Source organism: Juglans regia, chromosome 13 (genome assembly GCF_001411555.2).
Source record: "Juglans regia cultivar Chandler chromosome 13, Walnut 2.0, whole genome shotgun sequence".
In the NCBI taxonomy this organism is placed as follows: Eukaryota; Viridiplantae; Streptophyta; class Magnoliopsida; order Fagales; family Juglandaceae; genus Juglans; species Juglans regia.
The window spans coordinates 29,421,869-29,445,339 of record NC_049913.1 but is presented as its reverse complement, the minus strand read 5'-3'; the positions used below and the strand labels follow the sequence as shown (position 1 = coordinate 29,445,339).

The 23,471-nt window shown below is 38.8% G+C and overlaps 1 protein-coding gene across 7 annotated transcripts in view; it reads left to right on the top strand.

Moving 5' to 3' along the window:
• Positions 1-19,517, top strand: part of LOC108994083 (putative disease resistance protein At3g14460) — a 37,896-nt gene extending 18,379 nt beyond the window's left edge. For 4 of the 7 annotated variants that reach the window (XR_004797975.1, XR_004797973.1, XR_004797974.1 and 1 more), the window contains 2 exons: positions 1,305-1,393; positions 19,096-19,480. Coding sequence is in view for 1 of the 7 variants with exons in the window: in XM_018969069.2 (XP_018824614.1) it covers positions 15,582-18,953 (3,372 nt within the window). In the remaining 6 variants the exon portion in view is untranslated. Of the gene's footprint in view, positions 1-1,304; positions 1,394-12,944; positions 13,045-15,340; positions 18,960-19,095 lie in introns of those variants that run through there. The other 3 variants (XR_004797976.1, XM_018969069.2, XR_004797978.1) reach the window with 3 other exon arrangements.
• Positions 19,518-23,471: the final 3,954 nt, after the last annotated feature.

The following is a 23,471-nucleotide window of genomic DNA, read 5'->3' as shown; positions in this document are numbered from 1 at the left end:
TTGAACACTGTTACTCAGCATTCTGTTGGGTCTTCTTGGTTAATTTGTAGGGTGGGGCATGGTCTGAAATCTCCTCTTGAATTTAATGGTGGATTTGAGGATGGCATGTCACATTTGAAAGCAAGATATCCTGCTATACTATTCAAACAACAGTTGACTACTTGTGTGGAGAAGCTTTCTTGTCTGATTTGTGACAATTTGGGAAAATAATTATTTCCACCCAAAGCAAGAGTACATGTTAGAAAATCATTTAGATCACCTAGAGGTGGTCCTCTGCAACTACCTAGCAGCCAGTGGGATAATATCATCAAATCTTTGGATTCTCTTATGAGTCGATTACATTGTAATCATGAATCTTCATTTTCTGTCTGTAAGCTAATTATCCAGGTAGATCCTTTCATCAATCTCTCACTTTTCAATACCATCTCCCATCCCACGACATGAATGTGGCACGTTTTCAAATGGAGAATATATGAAATCTAATTTAGCAGAACTGGGGAAGTGGATAGTATGTGCAAAAGAAAAGTATGCAGGAAGGTGGACTCGTAGATAGATATGCAAATATAAAAACTCACCTAGGTATAGAACAAAGATGGAGGGATGATTTAGAATCCCTTGGATCTGTCCTTGTGTACTTCTTGAGAGGAAGTCTTCCTTGGCAAATGTCTAACCCAAGGTTTCAAGTTTCATATAATTATATATCTACATATAAATTTGATGATAACAAATGAATTCAAGCATAAAAGAGTCTCAAGATCAAGTTGTCTACACAATAGAGCCAAACACATCAACAAATCAATCATGAGCAAAAAATGGAACAAGCTTACAAATAAAGCTCTTAGAGTAGTTTTGTAAATCTCTTCATAAAATTTATATTGGATTAAGGCTCAAAAATAATATTTTCTCATAAAACATCAAATTGCATTTTTCACATGTGCATGACATATTTGATCATTAAAAGTTTAGAAATATTTGCAATCATACTGCTTTTCTATTTCAGGTTGAATCCAAAAATATTGATAAAACACTTCTTGATGAATCTTGGATTCTAGCTATGAAAATAGAGCTAAATCAATTTGAAAGAAATGATGTTTGGATTATTGTTCCTTGACCCAAAAATCGATACAACCATTTTCATTAAACATGAAAAGGATGATATTCTTTTGATTCATATTTATGTGGATGATATAATATTTGGTGCTACTAATGAAAATATGTGTTAAGTTTTTGTTAAGAGTATGTAGGAAAAATTTGAAATGAGCATGATAAGAGAACTTAACTTCTTACTTGGATTGCAAATCTAGTACGAAGGAAATTCTAACACCAATGAGCCCGTCCACCAAACTTGACAAGGATGAAGGCGGTAAGCCAGTTGACGCGAAAGTATATCGAGGTATGATTGGTAGGTCTATTATATTTGACAGCAAGTAGACTAGATATTAAGTTCAGTGTATGCTTACGTGCACTTTTTTCAATCATCTCCAAAAGAACTTCATTTGATTGCAGTTAAGCGCATTCTTAGATGTCTTGCTGGTACAATTGACCTAGGTTTTGGTATCCTAAGCACTACGGGTGGGCAGCAGGGTCCCGCCACCCGCTACCCTCCCCCCGCTCGCCCCACCCCCGCATGGAATACCCCATGCGGGGGCGAAGGGCGGATTGACCCCAGCGGGGCCCCACCCCCTGCTCCGCACTCCTCCTATTTTTAATGTAAAAATTTTTAATTTTTAATTTTTAATATTTATATAAGTAATTTATATAAAAATATACAATTTGTTAAAAACTTGAATTCAACTTCAAGTTAATGGATTGCTTTGACCTCCTACAAGGCAATACAATAGTGATATTTAAGCAATGTGAGACTAAAAAAATATAACTCTAATGAGTTTGTATTTTTTTTAATGTATAAATTTCAATTTATACCTTAAATTATATTATAATTTGAGTCTAAAGAATATTTTTAGACAAACATTTTTGGACAACGGGTTGAGCGGGGGGCGGGGCGAGGTGCTGTTTCTACCCCACTCCCCGATAGTAGAGCGGGGGGCCCCGCCCCTGCCTCCCGAGGGCGGGGGGTGGGGTATGAAACCCCTCCACCCGCATGGTGCGGGGCGGGAGGGAGTGCCCCCGCCCCACACCATGCAGGTAGCACCCCTACTAAGCACACTTCTTTCGATCTAATTAGCTACTCAGATGCATATTAGATATCATTTTCTTCAAGATTATGTGCAGAAGGACGATATTGTACTAGAATTTACAAGCACACATGACCAGTTGGCTGACATTTTCACAAAATCTCTGCCAGATGATCGACTATGCTTAGAAGAGAAATATGAATGATGTATGCTATCAATATCTGTTAAACATTTTTATTTTACTATCTCGAACAACTTACAAAAACTTGAAACTTTTAGCCTCATTTTTCAAGCGCTATTGTTCTTCATATATTAACATGTTATCATTATCTAAAGGATTAGGTAGACGAAATGAAGAGACAAGTAAGGATTTTAAATCCTTATTCTCTTGCTTTAAGTCTCCTATGTTTTTGTTAGACTTGTGAACGAGTTGTTGAAATTCATAAATCTTCTTGTTAAACTTTTCAACCTCACGAGTTCTAGACTGCAATCGCCAGAAAAATGCAACAATGGATGATGAGTATCGAGTATCGAGACTCACCGGTTCATAAATGGTGTCATCATCTAACTTGTTAGTCAGATCATTCTCATGCTGAATCATGGCACCTATGGTGAATGTAGAAATAATTGGTGGCCGAGATGCATAATACCCCATATAATGAACAAGGGGATTGTTGGAAGAAGATTGCTGAGCCATTAAAGAAAAAGCATAGAGAGTGAGAATGCAGATGGATTTCAGAAAGAAAAGAAGAGTTGATACAATTGAAATAAAACTCAAGACTGATTTTATAGGGATGGAAACTAGAACAACACAAGCTATCAGATTACAAGATATGCTGCATGCATATTTTATTTAGCTAAGCCAGTGAGATTAATTGCAACATTCCCTATATTTCTCGTAAGGGTTGAACCTCTGTTGTTTACTTTGTATTTGTACCCCCTCTTGTTCCAGCTTCTCTATGCGTGGTTGCAAGTCATGAGCATACCTGTCGACAAATTTCTTCAACTACTTGTTTCCTTGTTTTCTTGTTTTAATATTTTATTCTTTCTCCTTTTATTGGTATGCCTTTGTTACAACTCAGATATTGGATTTTTAAGCTGATCAATCTCACTTACCCGTGTCAATAACTTCCGAGACATGATTGTAATAGCGGCAGCATATTGAGCACTGAGCATTCTTGATCCTGCAACAACCTCAACATCAGTCCTACTAGAAAAATGCATCTCTGCTCCTATCATGGTGTTGACGGCCTCAAGAGAGAAAATTAGTGGTTGAGGCGCAAATGGTCCCTGATTCAAATCTAGAACATTATTGGAAGAATGTTGCTCGGTCAAACTATCATTCTGGATAGACAAGAAACTAGGTCAATAGGCAATGTGAGAATTTGTTTTGTGGGTAAACGAAGGGTGAAAATGGTCTTTTTATAAAATCCCAAAGCATTCGAATCTATGCAAAAGGTGTTAGAGTTCATCTAGGTGAGAGCCGAGCGGGGCTCTAGGCCTTGTAACTTGCGTCAGGGACTCAGGCGGCTCCGTGTTTTGTGGCACGCATCAGGAACCTAGGTGGCTCCGTGATTTGTGGCACGTGTCGAGATCCAAGCAGCTCCAAGTTTTGAGGCACTTGTTAGGACCCGAGCGGCTCCAATTATTCAACTCTCCACAGTTTCTTCAAACGCACCGTGTTTTTAGTCTATTGGCATTGCTTACTGTGGTTCCTTTTTAATGATGCCAAAAGGGGGAAAAGTTTTAGACTAGAACATTAACATGTTCTTTCCAATGCTTTATTTATTAAACTTGTTTATATATGTTTAGAATTATGTTTATCTATTGCTTGAAAAACTAACGCACATTCTTAAGGGGAGCTTAAGTATTACTACAAGCTTCAGAGTTCTACTAAAGTAAGGATTTTAAATCCTTATTCTCTTGCTTTAAGTCTCCTATGTTTTTGTTCGACTTGTGAACGAGTTGTTGAAATTCATAAATCTTTTTGTTAAACTTTTCAACCTCATGAGTTCTAGACTGCAATCGCCAGAAAAATGCAACAATGGATGATGAGTATCGAGTACCGAGACTCATCGGTTCATAAATGGCGTCATCATCTAACTTGTTAGTCAGATCATTCTCATGCTAAATTATGGCACCTATGGTGGATGTAGAAATAATTGGTGGCCGAGATGCAAAATACCCCATATAATGAACAAGGGGATTGTTGGAAGAAGATTACTGAGCCATTAAAGAAAAAGCATAGAGAGTGAGAATGCAGATGGATTTCAGAAAGCAAAGAAGAGTTGATACAAATGAAATGAAACTCAAGACTGATTTTATAGGGATGGAAACTAGAATAAGACAAGCTATCAGATTACAAGCAGAGTTTCATTTGTAGGTAGCAGTCAAAAGTGCATCCCCCCAAAATGAAATTTGTAGGTTTTCTTGCACCATCATTGAACTAGCCATTTCAAGCAGAGTTTGATTTTTCCTTTTTGCCACACCATTTTGTTGTGGCATACTTGGCATCGTCAACTGTCTTTTGATTCATTTGTCATCACAAAGCCTTTTAAATTGATCAGAGAGATATTCACGTCCGCGATCAGTCCTCAGAGTTTTTAATCTCTCGTCAAGCTGATTCTCAACTATTCTAAGATATCGCCTAAAGCACTCCAATGCTTCAGACTTTTGGGAGATTAAGTAGACATAACCATAACGTGAAAAATCATCTATAAATGTGATGAAGTAGACACCTCCGTGTCTTGCCCTCACACTAATTGGACCACAAATGTCTGAGTGGACTAATTGCAATTGAAAAGATGCCTCAGTGGCTTTTCCAAACGATTTTCTCTTAACTTTTCCCATAAGACAATGTTCAAATATGGGCAATGTGACCTTAGCAAGGTTGCCTATTAGGCCTTCTCTAGCTAACCTAGTTATTCGTTCTTGCCCTATATGGCCAAGCCTAACATGCCATTTATATGAATTCAAATTATCAGATGCAGAAAGAAAAACAATAAACTCATTCATACTTTAATAATCCAAATTCATTATCATAAAATCATCTGATAGAAAAGCAAAACCATAAAAAAATTGCCCAAATATAAGGAAACCCCATTATATTCAAACACAATCCGATAATCAAGTCTTACTAAAGTAACTACAGAAAGTAAATTTCGTTTGATCTCGGGAACGTATAGCACATCGTGGAGAAATAGAGTGCGCTTGCCCCGCAAGTCCAACTTGTAGGTACCAAGTCCTAGGACCTCCATGCTAGCTCCATCCCTACCATGATATCAAGACTCCCAACTTTAATCCGACGATATTCCACAAAACCAACTCGATCTCACGGTATGTGCTCGGTAGCTCCTGAATCAATAATCCACATAGGATAGAAATGAGCAACCATCACATGCCTTTTTACAAAAATAATGCGAGAATAGTCAGAGAGTACATTCTTTGGTTTAGTGCAATCACGAGCAAAGTGGTCTTTTTTCCGTAGTTGAAGCACTCTAACTTTGATTTGTTCTTCCCATGCTTGCCTCTCTTACTACGTTGAGATGTTCCTGACCTTTTCTTCACTTGTCCAACAGTTACCCATATCTTGGACTTATTACGCTTAGGCTGAGATGCTTTGCGCGAACCAGACTCAGCCATATAAGTCGAATGTTTAAGCTTAACAGCCTCTAGGCGCTCAGCCTCAAGCTCCAAGTGATGCGAGACATCATCAAAGTCCTTAATGTTCTCATTATGGGTCGGATTTTGGCTCATTTTCTCTCAAGAATTTGATAGTGAGTATATCATTGCCTGGACTTGAACATGATGAAGGTATTTCACTAGTTTCGGTCCCTTCGTTGAATACTCCCCCGTGATTTGGCCAACCACCACCTGTGAGTATGCCTTAATCACTATCACATCTCCTCCTCATGCTTCAGCTATGGCCAACCCCATGAGCACTGCTTTGTACTCCGCTTCATTATTTGTCACTTTGAAGTTCAGTCGGATGGCATGAAAAGACTCCACGTCAACTTCTGTTGCCATGTGGACGGCCACGCCCCCTCCTGCTCGGCAAGATGAGCCATCGACATGCACGAGCCATGGCTTCATCTCAGGTGCCTTCGGTGCCTCCTTGAGAAAGTTTGTTAATTCTGCAATGAAATCAGCCAAAATCAGCCCTTTGACAACGGTTCTCGAACATAATTGATGTCATACTCACTTAACTCCACAAACCATTTCACCAAGCGCCCCGAAGTGTTGGGTCTTTGCCGCACCTTTTGCAAGGGCGTGGAAGTGATGGCCCTTATAGGGTGGGCTTGGAAATATGGGCGCAACCGCCGTGCTAACTTTACTAGGGCGAGGGCAATTAGCTCGATCTTCAAGTATCTCTTCTCTACTCCTCTCAAAGTTCTGCTTACATAATATACAGGCCTTTGATCCATCCCTTCATCCCTAACTAAGGCTGCAGATACCACTTCTAGAGTGGCAACCAGATCAAATGACCAGGGCTCCCCTTGCTTAGTCTGACTTGGTGGGTGAGGTATTCCTTCAGTTGTGCAAATGCCTCTTCACATCGCTCATCCCACTCATGCACCTTCTTGAGCACTTGAAAAAAAGGCATGCACCTGTCGGTTGAATGGGATACAAACCTATTGAGAGCTGCTATTATTCTCGCCAGTTTTTGGACTCGTTGAGAGTCATGGGTGGCTTCATCATGATGATCTCCCTGAGCTTCTTGAGGTTCACCTCAATGCCCCTTTCAGACACTATAAAGCCCAGGAACTTACCCGACTGGACCCCGAATGCACATTTAGTCAAGTTGAGCTTCATCCTGTACTGCCGTAAAATGCTGAAAGCTTCCCTTAAATCTTCCACATGCTGCTCGAACTTCATACTTTTTACCAGTAGGCCATCCACATACACCTCCATGTTCTGGCCTATCTGTTCTTTAAACATTTTATTGGCAACCCAAACGGTATAACCGTATAACAGTATAGGCCCCGGTCGGTTATCAAGGTCATTTTATCCTGATCTGCAAGGCTCATTTTGATTTGGTTATACCCAGAATAGGCATCCATGAAACTCAACATCTTGTGACTAGCCGTGGTGTCGACTATCAAATCTATCCTGGGGAGTGGAAAACTATCTTTTGGTCATGCTTTGTTTAGGTCCGTGAAATCGACGCACATTCACCATTTGCCGTTAGATTTCTTCGCTAGGACAACATTTGATAGCCATTCTGGATACTAAGTCTTCCCGATGAACACCGCTTTCAGACGATCCACTTCTTCTGCCATAGCCTTATAATTTTTTGCACTGAAATTTCTCTTCTTTTACTTCACAGGCCTCATGTCTGGATTAACATTCAGCTGATGATCCATCACTTCTTTATTGATTCCCGGCATATCTTGGTGATTCCATGTGAAAACGTCTTTGTGCTAGAAAAGAAGCTGCATCAAGCGATCTCTTTCCTCCTTTGCCATCGTTGTCCCGATCCTTACAGGGCTGCCCCGCTGGGCTGGATTGAAAGACACAAGTTCCAACGGTTCATCGGCTTCTCCTTGTCTCAATGCTTCCTTGTCCCTCGTTTCTACTTCCGTCATGAAAACTGTTGGTGGAGGTGGTAGGCAGACTCTCTTGCCATGTTCTCGCGACTTTACTAATTTTACGTCTCGCTCTCCTCTTTTTAACTCCTACACATAACACTCTTGGGTGAGTACCTGTTCTCCATGTAGCTCGCTAACTCTCGACGGCGTTGGAAACTTCACCTTCAAATGAAAAGTTGATGTGATTGTTTTCAAAGAATTCAATGTTGGCCGGCCTATGATGGCATTGTATGACGATTGAGTTCTGGCCACCAAGAACTCAATCATGTTGGTGGCGATGCAAGGGTCAGTTCCCACTGACATCGGCAGTGTGATGGACCCCATGGGTTGGACTGTGTCTCCCGTGAATCGCTTCAGTGTGGTTGGTGCTAGGCGAAGTTGGCTAGCATTTAAACCCATACTCATGAAAGCATCTCAGAACAGGATGTATGTCGAGCTCGCGTTATCTATCAATATCTTTCTTGTCGTATAATTCGCGACCATCATTGTCAACACTATCGCATCATCATGGGGGTACACCACCCCCTAGAATCATCCTCACTAAAGAAGATTGGGGGCGAGTTCTACATCCGTGCCTACTTAACAGGCCTCTCTACATTGTAAACTTATTTGTATCTCGCCCATCTTGCATAAGCCTTTCTCCCCGACGAGGTTGGTCCACCTCACACATATCCACCAGTTATGGTATGAGTTTCTCCCAGAGGTGGCCTCTATCTATCGGCCTCTTGCCTAAGCCGCTAGCCACTTGGTTCTTGCGACCTTCTCTCCCTTTTAGGCGATCTCCTCCTAGGGCTCTCACTCTGTCTATCCTTGTGCTCTCACTTCTTGTCATTCCAGCTCTGCAGCGGATATGTGTTCTCGGTCACGATGCGTTCTAACCGTCTATCCTCTGCTCGATGGCCATTAGCGTTGTGGTACGCATAATACCTTTGTTGCCGCCACCTGCGGTCTTCATCACGCCTACTCTCTTTTGTTTCACCCTGGTCTAGTACACTGGAATAGTGCACGTGACCACTATTATACCTCCATGTTTCTCGCTTTTTCTAGTATTGGCTCTTCCTTAGTCTTTGGCTACTTTCTTGAGTCTTCTTAGGGCCCTCCCTCTACACATTCTCCTCTTTTCGCCTCGATTTGTTGGTGAGGGCAATCAGCGTATCTTCAACATTCACAAATTCGTCTGCCCGATCCATAAACTCTTGTAAAGTGGATGGGGTCTTCCTTACCAATTCAGTCATGAAAGGGCACCTCGGCCATATTCCCCCGAGCAATGTAGCCGACATGATATTTTCATCCTGGCCATCAGCCGTCATTCTTTCCTTATTGAACCACGCCAAGTATGCCTTCAGGCTCTCCTCTTCCATCTGCTTCACTGTCAACAAGTATGCCGTTGATCGCCTCCTCCACTAACTGGCCATAAATTGGGTGATGAACTGCCTGCCAAATTCTTCAAAATTCTCAATGGATCCTAACCGCAGTGCCCCGAACCATCCTCTAGCTGCTCCCTTTAGTGTCAAAGGAAAAGCTCTGCACGCAGTCTCTCCCAAGAACCCATCAAGAGTCATATGGGCCTTGAAAGTCTCTAAATGTTCCACCGGATCCTTGGAGCCGTCGTACATGTCTATTGATGGGACTTTCAATATTGGTGGAAGTGGTACCACCATGATCTCTGATGTGTAGGGTAAGTTGGTGTTGTTTAACAATTGGTCAACCGACGACGATGTCCCTATCTTTTTTGCCATTTCTTCATATTTATCCATCAAGCTATGCAAGTCATGGTGCACTTCTTCCTATCCTCATCCTCCTGGTGGCCTTTACCAGCGTCCACGCTATTTGCCTCCACTTCCACCCTGTTAGCCTAACTGGGTGTTGCATCCTCTCTCGACAGTCTATTCCACGCCTTGAGGATCTCGTTCTCCTTTCGCAGCGAGTCTACCACCGTGGTAAGTTTCTTCACAATTTCTTCCATTTCTTCAAGTCTTCCCTTCGTGTTTCGTTAAGTCTCCTCCTGATCTCTAGTTGCCTGAGCCCGAGTATTGGTGGGCATGTGAAAAGCACGCTGATTGTGAGACATAAAGATCCCACAGACGACGCCAACTATTAAGAACGTGTTTCACTGCCTGACTCTCGATCTCCTGCAATCAAAGGGTAAGAAGGCTTAGGGGTGGAGAAGGGGAACCTCCGATATCTAAATTAGCAATGGAAGGAGGAATCTTAAAACCAATTAATGTTCTGCTTTGTTTACATACCTGATCCATTTAAATAGACATTTTGCCTTCTTCTGATCCTTCAAGTTTAACCACCTTATCTATCGTTTGAAACATTAATTTCCGTCTCTCAGAGTTATATATCTCTTTTGAGTGAATAGATACCCTTAATTGTGCCAGGATAGTTGGCAGGAACTCTCTTTATCAATTTAGCTTGAACACTATCGGGTTAGATCGGTATCTAGGCCTCAGGAGTCTTGCTAGGCCCCAGGTGTCTTGCTAGGCCCCGAAGGGCCAGGCCAAGTTAAACACCCTATGGGCCTTTGAGAGTATTGGAGCCCTTTAACGTATTGGGAGTATTGAAGCTGAGCAATGGTGACAGTGACAGCTCAAGACGTGACGAAGTTCATCTGGAAGGCGATCGTGGGCAGATTCGGGATTCCACAAAGCATTTTCTCTGACAATGGCAAGCAATTCGATTCGGAGCATTATCGCAGGTGGTGTGCAGAGTTGGGGATTAAAGTCAAGCATTCATCTCATGGACACTTGCAGGTGAACGGGCAAGTCAAAGCAACCACTAAAACTATAGTTGGACTACTGAAGAAGAAGGTTGGCGAAAGGAAAGGGACATGGGCAGATGGGCTCCCCATGATACTCTGGGCATACAGGAAAACATTCAAGACATCGACAGGTGAAACTCCTTTTGCCTTAGCATATAGAACCGAAGTCATGATACCAGTAAAAGTGGGGGGTACTACGTCACAGAAGGCTCCATTTCGACGATCATGAGAACGAAAGGAAGTTGGAAGAGCATCTAGATCTTCTCGAATGAAAAAGGGAAAATGCTGAAACAAGGGTAGCTGCTTACAAGCAAAAGACAAAGGGAAGCGTATCGGTTTCTGACAAAAATCATGGGGAATCATGACGCATAATTCTAAAATTCACCGATGTCACCTTAAAAGCTCTTCGTGCTTGGAGAAGACTCGCGGGGTAGCTGAAGAAAGTACACGAGACGTTGGGCTCAAATCTTGAGGCCCAAAGCTTAACCTCATAAATAGCAGCAATTATAAAACCAACACCGTTCTTGTGACTCAAAGAGATAACCGCACGACACGATAACCTAAAGAGAATAAGGTAAATCCATCGAGAACCTTAGAACACCTAATATTAAAGTCTCATTGCACAATATGCCATGAGACTTCGTGAGGTAACTGGAAGGGCTCCAATACTCCCAAAGGCCTATAGGTTGTTTACTTGGGCCTGGCCCTCCACGGCCTAGCAAGACACATGAGGTCGAGATATCTATCTAACCCGATGTGGTTGAAGCTAAATTGATAAAGAGAGTTCCCGCCAACTATCCTAGCACGGTTAAGGGTATCTATCCACTCAAAACAAATAGATAACTCTGAGAGACAGGAATTCAAGCTTCAAATGACAGATAAGGTGGTTAAATCCGAAGGATGAGAAGAAGGCAAAATGTCTATTTAATGGGACCAGGTACGTAAACAAAGTAGAACATTAATTGGTTTTGAGATTACTCCTTCCTTTGCTAACTTAGGTATCGGAGGTTCCCCTTCTCCACCCCCAAGCCTTCTTACCCTTTGGTTGCAGGAGATCGAGAGTGTCAGGAAACATGTATTCAACAAATTTAGTTGTTGGTAGGGAGAAAGAAACAAAGGACATGGTAAAATTGTTGGTATTTGAAATTGGAGAAACCAGTGCAGAGGAAAACATTGATGTCACTCTTTGTGTAATAATTAGAGTGATTATAATAATTTTTTTTATATCTGGGTTTGGATTTTATGATTATATGTAACCCCCGATATTATGGTTGTAACCACGGTATTCCTCTGCCATAAGTGAGGGTTATGAATAAAATTGGAGTACCGTTCTCTTCTTAAAAAAAATTGTTAGTGTGGGTAAAACTACTCTTGCTCGACTTGTCTACACAGACAACAGGATATCTAGTTATTTCAAAATTAAGATTTGGGTTTTTGCCGGGAATAATTTTGACTCGAACCAAATTTTGAAATAGATTGTACTATCCCATAATAACGATCGCGATGTCGGCTTTCTCCTTGGACCTACTACAAACCCGAGTTGTAGATATCTTGGCTCGTAAGAAATTTGTATTAGTTCTAGATGATATCTAGATTAATGGTGATCCATAATGGCAAGAGCTGGAAAACCTCTTAAGTGGAGGGGGCAAGGGAAGTAGGGTTCTAGTAACTAGCCGACTCTCAATTGTTTCCATCGGCTCCAGAGAAAACTTCTTCTCCAGCAAATAGCTCTACAACTTCCATTGTACAATGAGAAATGAGAGGCTATGAGAGATTGTAAACAAGCTTATTACAATGGAATCTTCCCTCCCCAAACCCCCATGGACGTAGGCTTAGTGCCGAACCACGTAAATCTGTATGTTCAACTCTCTTTATTTTCTACATTTCAAGTGGAGTGCATGAAATTTACACACCTTATAACTATATCTAGCATTATTCGGGAGCAGTTATTCTTAATTTCACATGATTACAGAAGATGCACTACACGACCAATTACTATGTAGGACCGAGGCAGGACCATATTGTTTGGTAGGTCTCCGCTTTAAGTTTATAAATTGAATAATGCTATTATGCCGCCCATTTTGGCCCTCATTTTGACTGCTCATGCATTTATTTTATTTTATTTTATTTTACATTTTTTCTTTAATTACTAATTAAAGTAGTGACTATTAGTGTATTGATTTTTTTTTTTTTTTTAAATATTAAAAATATGAATAAGAAAAAAAGATGAAAATGAGAATTTGGCATAAAGGTACGACCAGCGATCACTGCTAAGCGGCACCCTAGCATGACTCTTATAAATTTATAGTAAATTTATTTTGAATAGATGAAGGACCAATACTTTTGATAGATTATTTTTATTTTTATTTTTTTAATGATTAAGAAACTGAATATTATTAAATTTATGTATATTTTTTTCAAAAAAAAATATTTGAATAAAAAAATCTTTAATTGCAGTTATCGGTTGGGAGTATTGGGTTGGACATCTCCAGTAGCATCATTCGTCTACGTTTGGGTAGTAAGAATACCTGAGAAGTGTTGAGAATATTTGTGAATAGTTATAAGTAGAGATTGAAGTGAGTTTGTGGGTCTCATTGAGAGTATTTTGAGTTGTTTGGATGTATGAAGTATGTTGAGTTGTTGACTTTTTAATAGATAATTGAAAAAGGTGTGGGGCCCATCAATAATTGATTTTTTTTAATGATGATTTTATTTATATATAATAGTGATATATATTATAGTTAAGAGACTTTGGAGAGACCTTGGTACGAAGATGGTTCACTATGCTTGGCATGTGGAGTATTTTTATCGGTACGAGAATACTTGAAAAGTGTTGAGATACCTTCGCTACCCAAACGTAAATTTATTTCCACATGTTTACTTGATGTGATTGATTACATAAGTCACCATTTGCAAAACTTAGACTTTATTTGGAACACAAATCATTTTATATCAATTATTTTTTAAATATTTATTAAATTTAAAGAATTTTTAATTTCAAATCTTCAATTTTTTATTTAATTATTACCTTATCATTATAATTTTTTTTAAACTTTTAAATAAAAGATAAAAACAATGAGCAGTGCTAGGCTGCTGCCTAGAAATGACTGCTAGGCATGCAGGTTGCACAAATTTGTCTTTTTATTTTTTCCTTTTTTTTATTTTCATATTTTTTTAAACATATTTAAATATAAAAAAAAATACACCAATACACTTAAAGTCATTTTCTTAATTATTAAGTAAAATAAATTAAAAATAGAATAAAATACACCAACGGTCAAATTGAAAGGACAAACTCAGGCGGCATACTAACATTTCTAAAAAGTAATTCAACTTTTTTAAATTTCATTAAAAAAAAATACATTAAAAGATATATTTTTTAGCAATATTTTAACTTATAATATCTTTATTCAAATTTTCTTATCTCATTTTTTAAAACTCAATAAAACATTTTAACTCAAACTATTTTACTACGATTTATAAACTATTTCATTATTATTCACAAGTTATCTCAAATCCAAAATTTCTGACTAGGTCTCACGCACTTATATCATTATGAGGGTGGTAAGGATTGGTTTGGGGAGTGAGATGAAATAAAAATTTTAATCTTAATAAGATAGTGAATAGTAGTGAGATAATTTGAGTTGAGTATTAATTGGTTTTTGGAAAAGAAGTGAAAAAAAAATTGAATAAGAAATATTATAAAGTTGAAATATTATAAAAATATAATTTTATAATATTATTTTTATTTGAGAATTTGAAAAGGTTGAAATTGTTTTATTGAAAAGTTTGAAAGTTGTAATGATTAGTTTGAAAAAATTATAATAATTAATTTAAAAATTTTGTATTTAAATTATATTAAAAATAAGATATAATGTGATAAAATGATTTCAAATGAAAATTTTGTGTATCATAAGATCTTAAACGAACTCTAAGAAAGACCGCATTTTGTAAGTCTTTGCAACGGTGAAATATCTAATCAATCAAGTAATTAGGTGGAAATAAATTTATAAGAATAATGATAGATTATTATTTACTTACTAATTTTTTACTATTTTTTTATATTTGATTTTTTTAATTTTTAATATTTAATTAAATTATATATTTTTTAATTTTTTTAATGATTAAAAATGTTTAAAAAAATACTTAAAAATAATAAAAAAAACTTTAAATATGCTATAAATAATAAATAAATAATAAGAGAATCGTAATCCTATAGCTATCCAATTTATAAACCTAAAACAGAGACATACCAAACAATACATGGTCCTGCCTCGGTCCTACATAGTAATTGGTCGTGCAATGCATCATCTGTAGCCATGTGAAATTAAGAACAGTTGCTGACCACGTACAAAGTATCTGACCCTTTCTAAGCTTGGGAGCCCTCAAAATTCAAATAGCAGTGGGACTACCGCTACGTCTTTAATTTTGATAGTCAGTTCAGATCAAAATATCTCATATGAAATTATACTGATCAGTAGTTTTTTGTTATCTAAATATAATATTTCAACGTTTAAATTTTAAAAATATCTTATTATTTAAATATATATTTTTATAAATTATTTTATTTTATTTTTAATTTAAAAAATTTTATTAAAAAATTTTATTTTATTTCATCTAAACTGTCTATTCAAATTTATTCTTAAAATCTTGTATATTTTTGTAGATAAGATTAAAAGAATTAAGATTAAAATTAAAAAATTAAATAAAAAATTATTATAATATATATATTTTAATATTATTTTTATTTTAAAATTTAATAAAATAAAATTATTTATTTTATTTTATATAAAATTTTAAAAAAATTATAATAATTAGATTAGAGAAAACGAAGAAAAGAAAATCAGCAGATCAGAAACTTCTCTGCAGAAGACATCTATAATCTCTTGCATCTCGCCTATATACGTGAACTTAAAAGGAGCAAACTAGATCTTGTTTCATTACCAGTCCTTCCTCTTTGATCAGAAAACCATCAGGTCTATCATACCTTTCTTGAATCGTATTCAATTCTGTTTTCTTTCCTTCTGAAACCATTTTTATCTGATCTTCTATAATTTGGGTCCCGGATTTTCTAGCTTAGAGCAAATTAGCTACATGGCCGACCCTGTTTCACTCCTTGTCAGTCCTATGGTCACGATCGTTCTAGTGAAGTTGTCTTCTTTTCTCACGGATAAGTATCTCGAAGTCTATGGTGTCAAACAAGAGATAGAAACTATGGACAATTTACTGAGAAAAATTCTAGCCTCGCTTAAAGATGTGGAAGAAAATCCACCGGGTTCTTCGACCTCCCACTCGATGAGGAATTGGCTTGATAATGTTAAAGTAGCGGTTACTGATGCACAAGGTTTGTTGGACTCTTGGATGACAGAATATAACCTGCGGTCGGGAAAGAAGCAGGTATATAAACTCCTTCCTCCTTGTATTGCAAATAAGTTATTTAACTGCCGTGTATCGCGTGAGCTAAAAGATATTGTGGCAAGGCTAGATAAGATTTCCAAAGAGAATTACGAGTGCCATCCTGCTGGAAGGCTAGCTGTGCCTGAAAATCCCCAGCAGCAAACTGGTCCTCTTCCAAACAATTTAGTTGTTGGTAGGGAGAAAGAAAAAGAGGAGATAGTAAAATTGCTGGTACCTGCTACTGGAGAAACCAGTGCAGGGGAAAACTTTGTTGTCATTCCCATTGAGGCAATGGGTGGTCTGGGTAAAACTACTCTTGCTCAACTTGTCTATGTGGACGACAGGATATCTAAATATTTCACAATTAAAACTTGGGTTTCTGTCTCGGGTAGTTTAGACGTATCCGGAATTCTCAAAGAGATCGTATTATCCCAGAGTAACGGTCACGATATCGGCTTCTCCTTGGCCCAACTGCAACTCCAAGTTGCAGATATCTTGGCTGATAAGACATTTTTACTTGTTCTAGATGATATCTGGATTGTGGAGGATACAGAATGGCAGAAGCTGGAAAACGTCTTAAGTCGAGGGGGCAAGGGAAGTAGGGTTCTGGTAACTAGCCGACTCTCAACTGTTTCCAGGTTGATGGGTGCAAAAGCCCCCTATAATCTACCATGTTTCAATGAAGATGAATCTTGGTCGTTGTTTGAAAAACTTGTATTTCATGTAGGTAGTTCAACGGCCGACGCACGTGAAGATCTAGAAGCATATGGAAAAGAAATTGTAAAAAACTGCAAAGGTTTGCCTTTGGCTGTCCGACATATAGGAGGTCTTTTACGTAGAAATGTTGATGTTCAAGAATGGATCAGGATCTCGAAGGAACTAGATAAAGACAACAATATTCTGCCTGTTCTCAAAGTGTCTTATGATCGTCTTTCTTCCAATCTGAAGCGGTGCTTCGAATACTGTTCCTTATTTCCGAAGGCCTATGTATTTGATAAGAATGACCTGATCAAATTATGGATGGCGGAAGACTTCATTGAGCGTAATGAAATCGAGAAAGAGGAAATAGGAAGCAGATACTTTAACAATTTGCTAAACATGTTCTTCTTTGAATGCTCAAGTGAAGACAAGACAAAATTTAGGATGCATGATCTTATTCATGACTTGGCAATATCAGTCTCCAAGCCCCTATGTTTCCACGTGAAGGATGAGAAACCAAGCCATGTGCCTAAAGAATCTCGTCATGTATCTATCTTATGTAAAGATGTCGAGCAGCCTGCTTTGGAGATAATTGAAAGATCGAAGAGTCTACGTACGCTTCTATTTCCAGTTGAACACCCGAAAACTTTTGATCAGGTCCTTGACAAAATATCGAGTTCACTGAGATATTTGCGAGTTCTTGACCTCAGTTCAAGCACAATTCTGGCATTGCCAAAATCAATTGAAAATTTGAAGGAGTTGCGCTACCTCGACCTTTCAAAAACTGATATCAGAGAGCTTCCAGAATCGATATGCAAACTCATCAATTTGCAGACACTGAAACTCTTAGGTTGCCCTTGGCTTTTCAGATTGCCCAGCATGCTTGGAGCTCTAGTTAACTTGAGGCATCTGGAGCTGGACGAAATGTTCTGGAACAAGATCTCCATATTTCCACCAAAAATGGGGCAATTGACCAGTCTGCACAATTTGCACACCTTTGAGGTTGGCCGCAATCCTGGACACCGAATCGAGGAACTGAAGAATATGGTGTATCTTACAGGAACGCTGCGCATCACAAAGCTCGAGAATGCTGTGAATCCAAGAGAGGCTAACTTGAATGAAAAAAAAATGGTTCAGAAGCTGGAATGTGTGTGGAGCAATGGCTCAAATGTAGATGAAGCGGGGGACAGAGACGCACTTCTTGAAGACCTGCAACCTCACTTAAATGTCAAAGAGCTCGTAATTTGTCACTATAGGGGCAACGAATTTCCAACTTGGATGAGAAATGGGCTACTCAAGAACTTGGTTTCTATTTCCTTGAGTTATTGCACAAGAACAAAAATCCTTTCTCTCGACAAGCTACCCAAACTTGCAGAACTCCGCCTCAAGAATATGCAGGAATTGGAGGAATGGTCTGGGGAGAGTTATCCATCCCTCGAAAAGCTTAACATCAGTGGCTGTCCCAAGCTCAGGAAGTTGCCCTGCTTCTTCCGTAACCTAAGTGTTTTGAAGATAAAAAAATGTGAATCATTGGATGCTATTCCATTAGCCCAACTGCAAATTATTACACTTGTGGACAATCCTGTTCTACACTTGTGGACAATCCCTGCTTCTTCAGAGTTCAGCGCTTCTTCAATGCGCAGCGTGGTCTGGTTCTTTAAAATTGTCAATTGCCCTGAGCTGCGAGAGCTGCCAACGAATCTCTATTTACGGAGATTGGAGATAATTGGGTGCAGGTCGTTGACTGTCCTGCAAGGCCTGAAAGTTTTGAATCTAGCATTGGATCGATGCCATGACGAGACATTGTTGGGAATGATATCTAGCTCCATATGTTTAGAATCATTGGTCATTTCAAACATCTCAAACATGAACTCTCTTACCAAATGGCCCAGTCTTCCACACCTTAAAGCACTCTACATCCGTGACTGCGAGGATCTTGAATGGCTGTCCAATCAAGAAAACACCTTGTTCCAGAGTTTCACCTCTCTCAAACTACTGTCCCTTCGGAATTGTCCCAAGCTTGAAACATTGCCTGCTGAAGGGCTCCCCAATACTCTTGGATATTTGAGTATCGCCTCGTGTGCAAGGCTCAAGTCATTTGGCCCAAAGGACGCACTTAAGAATCTGACATCTCTCCATGATCTTTACGTTGAGAACTGCCCTGAGCTCCAGGCCTTCCCAGAGGACGGTCTTTCACCCGAATTACGTCATTTGTGTATTCGAGGATGCCAACTACTTACAGAGCAGTGTCGAAAAGATGCAGACCCGATGTTGAAGAACATCTTAGATCGGGAATTCGATATGGCACCCACAGAAATTCCACACTCCTCGTCATCTTCATGGTGGACAAAATTGTGCTTTAAAACATAAAAAAATGTGAGAAGTGCTACATTGTGCATTAGCATGCATTTTTCTTTTCAATTTTTATGTTATATACTTAGTTCCTAAGATTATACAATCATATCCTGATTATGGTTAGTTCCTAAGATTATCATTCTTGTTAATTTTTCAGCGTTGGTGGTGAACAACAGGAGTGGTAAATGAAAGAAGAAAATTCATTCCTTGATGGATTCTCAATCGAATTTTTCAGGTTAGTTCCCAGACCTAGAAGGATCTATGTTGAGGAGGATGTATGCTTCTAGACCTAGAGGATGTATGTTGATGAGCTGCTGAATCTGTCTTTCGAGTGCAGAAGCTATCAAAGTAGTACATGGATGAGTTCGAAGATTGATTTGACATGGACAATGTGGTTCATGTAAATATTAGATTTCATTTGTAAGAGAGCAATCAGAAAACTGAAGTAAAAAAAATGTTATAACTGTTGTATATGTGATGATGAATTTTCAGCAATGTTGGATTGAATGGAAAATATCTATTTACATTTGAAAGGCTAAATGGATGAGAATAAAAAAATCTGGGTTGGTTTTTGTGAAACTATATGAAAGTAAACCTGCTTTGACAATTTGTCATAGCATTTGAATTTTATTATATATAGATACATTACATTTATGTCAAGATATATATAAGGAAACTTTATACACAAGGCTTAGAACAAATAAGGTATGTACAGAACAATTCTTAGAATAGTCAATCCGCATCTGCTATTGTGGAGATGTCAATCGTGGAGCCTGTAATTATGGAGTTATTGACGTTAGACAACTCGACGTTAGTTGGTTGCTTTACACCCCCCACCCCTCCCCCGCGCCGCGCAAGTGAATGGGGAGATCACACACCATGAGCTTGTCACGCAACATTTGGAATCGAGCAAACGACAATCTTTTGGTGAAAAGCTCATCAATCTGATCCAAGGTGGAAATATAGTAGAGTTTCACATTGCCATTACTAACTTTTTCACGGATAAAATGAAAATCAACCTCTATATGCTTTGTACGAACATGATAGACGGGATTAGTTGCAAGAGCAAGAGCACTCTGGTTATCACACCATACAGTGGAAGGAGAAAGCAATGGAACGTGAAGGTCTTTTAGTAACATCCGTATCCAGTATAATTCAATCACCACCATTGCAAGTGCCCGTTATTCAAACTTAGTACTAGACTGAGAGACTACACTTTGTTTCTTAGCACATCAAGACACAAGGCACTGACCAAAAAATATATTGTACCATGTAGTTGATTGTCGATCTGTGGAGTCTCTAGCCCAATTTGTGGCAAAGTTGATTGACCGAATATGCAATTTTTGGTCGGGTCAACGTGTGGTATTGTAGGGCGCCCACAACTTGCATGTAGGAAGTCACGTCTTCAGCAGGTTCCCCATGGCTAGCTAAAAGCTTTTGGCCAGAGACACACAGGGCAGGATATGGTTTATCTCCAACCATACGAAAACGGTGAAGCACATCCATAATGTGTTTACTATGCCGTAGGTGAAGTCCATGATCATCACGGGAAGTTTCTATCCCCAAGAAGTAACCAAGGTTGCCGAGACACTTAAGAGCAAATTCTTGCTGCAGATGAGAAGTGAGTGTCTGAATGAATGATAAACAAAATCCTGTAATGATAAGATCATCAACGTAAACAAGTACAAAAACATGAATATCTTCATTATGATATGTAAATAATGAAGTATCAACAGATGAGCCAACGAAACCAAAGTCAAGTAGACTGGTGGAGAGTCGAAGAAACCATGCTCGCGGCCCTTGCTTGAGGCCATAGAGAGCCTTTTTCAGCTTGCAAACATGTTGCGGAAAGTGGGGATCCACAAAGCCTATAGGTTGTTCGATAAAGACGTGTTCTTCAAGACTGCCATGCAAGAACGCATTTGAGACTTCATATTGTAGGATTGACCAACTATATTGAACCGAAAGAGCAAGTACAATTCGGATAGTTTCTGGTTTAATGGTAGGACTGAAAGTTTCTGCAAAATCGACTCCATCAATTTGTTCGAACCCTTTCGCTACGAGGCCAGCTTTGTATAGATCAAGACTCACATCTGGTTTTTGTTTGACTCTGTACACCCACTTGGTCTGAATAATATTGTGGTCAGATGGTCGTGGAACCAAGTCCCATATTGCATTTGCAAGAAGTGCATCATATTCCTGTTGCATAGCTTGCTGCCATTCCGGAAACAGCGCAGCTTGTGAAAAGGTAACAGGCGTAACAATATTAAGCGTACTGGTAAATGCACATAGAGGATGTTTGGAGGTATAAAACATTTTGAAATTGGGAAACTGTTTGGGTCGAGTGGAGCCAGTTTGGGATCGAGTGACCAAGTGACGTTGATGAGGATTTTCTTGTGGGATATGTTCGGTGTTGGCAACATTGGATGGAAGGATATCCGAAGGAGAAGTCTCTCTTGTTTCAGGTGACATGGGCGGCAAGTCTATATCAGGTGACACAGATGGCAGGTTGATATTGATATTTATATGGGGCTCATTATCAAGAGTTGGTCTAGGGAGTAACTCATTAGGCACTTGGGGAAAAAAGGGTGTGAGATCAGAGATCATACCTATCATGGAGCTGTTTGATGCTGCAGGAAGAGTGTTGGAGTGTCAAGTTTCTGCTGGGAATAGATGCTCAACGAAAACCACATTTCGAGAGATGTAGGTTTTCTTTGAGATAAGATCATAGCAACGAAAACCATGATGGTTAGAGGAATAGCCTAGGAACACACATTGCTTGCTACGAAAGGCTAGTTTGTGTGATGTATAAGACCTTACCAAGGGGTAACATGCACAACTGAAAGTTCTTAGGAAAGAGTAATTAGGTGTTTGATCAAACAATTTTGAAAAGGGAGATTTTTGTGACAAGGTTGGTGTGGTAGTTCAGTTTATGAGATGTATAGCCGTTATGAAGGCATCAATCCAGAATTTCGTAGGTAAATGCGACTGTGCTAACAAAAAATGTCCTACTTCCATGACATGTCTATGTTTTCTCTCGGCTATATCGTTCTGTTGTGACGTGTAGGGGCACGAGAGATTAGGATACAGCCAAGTAAATCTCGAAAGTCATCTATGAAAAGCACAAAATAGTGATGACCTTCATTTGATGTTATTGGTGACACCCATACATCTGAATGCACAAGATCTAAAGGAGAAGAAGAGACTCTAGAGGATTCATCAAATGGTAATTGCTTTGCCTTTCCCATAAGGCAAGGTTCACACACATGATCTAATTTAGATGGTCCTGAAGTAGGAAAGACATTAGTTTTTATGATACTTCGAGTGGCTAGCAAGGAAGGATGTCCGAGCCTTGCATGCCAAATATCTAAAGTTGTGCGAACATCTAGGAGAGCAACATGAGTACGAAATTTATTGATGGAATGACGATCAAGTTGGATGGGATATGGTCCTCCTTCACTCCGTCTTGTTAGCAGCGTTTGGCCCGTGAGGATGTCCTTCACATAAAAATGAGAACTAGTGAGTACAGAGTAGCAAGCATTGTCAAGACAAAATTTATTAATGGACAAGAGGTTGACAGAAGCCTGTGGATAGTGTAGAACACTTTTACGGTGAAGGTTTGAGCCGGGTGCATGTAGTGTGAATTTACCAGTATGTAAAATATGTAAATCATTACCATTTCCCACAGCTACGTTATCACCTCCATTGTATGGTTCAGCCAAGAGAAGATTGGAGAGATCCCCAATCACACGCTAATTAGCGCCACTGTTAATGAAAGTAGACGTGCTTTGACAATTTGTCATAGCATTTGGATTTTATTATATATAGACTAATTACATTTATGTCAGGATATACACAAGGAAACTTTACATACAATGCTTAGAACAAAAGAGGTATGTACAGAACAATTCCTAGAATAGAGTCAATCCGCATCAGTGATTGTGGAGACGTCAATCGTGGAGTCTGTAATCATGGAGTTATTGATGTTAGACAGCTCGACGTTAGTTGGTTGCTTTACACTATATTCCATTTCTAGCTGTGAAACTTGAAAAAAAAAAAGAACAAAGAAATTAAAAATGGCTAGATTCGAAGACACTCCAACAAAAATACTGTGCAAAATGTGAAAAAAAAGTCCAAGGGACAATATATCAAACACCTAAACTTCAAGTTTCATCCATGCATGGTTGTTGAATAATTCTCAAATTCCTCTTTACTAAATCATTTACTCATTCAAAGAGATGATGACAGGAAAATAAAACAATTCAAACTCAATTTATAGTTTATCCAAAACTCCAACTAAATTGCAGAGCAAGCTTAGTCAATGCAAGATGAAAAACTACGGAGCCTTATATCACAATCAAGCATCAGTTGTGCCTTACGTCAACAACAAATCAAGATAAGAAAGCAGAACTCCAAACTTTCACAAATATAGCATGCCTCAAAATACAATAAGATTATAAAAAGAAATCAATAGGAAAAAGAGAAATCAACTCCAATCCAAATTTGGGTTACTCCCTCAAACATAGGCTCAGA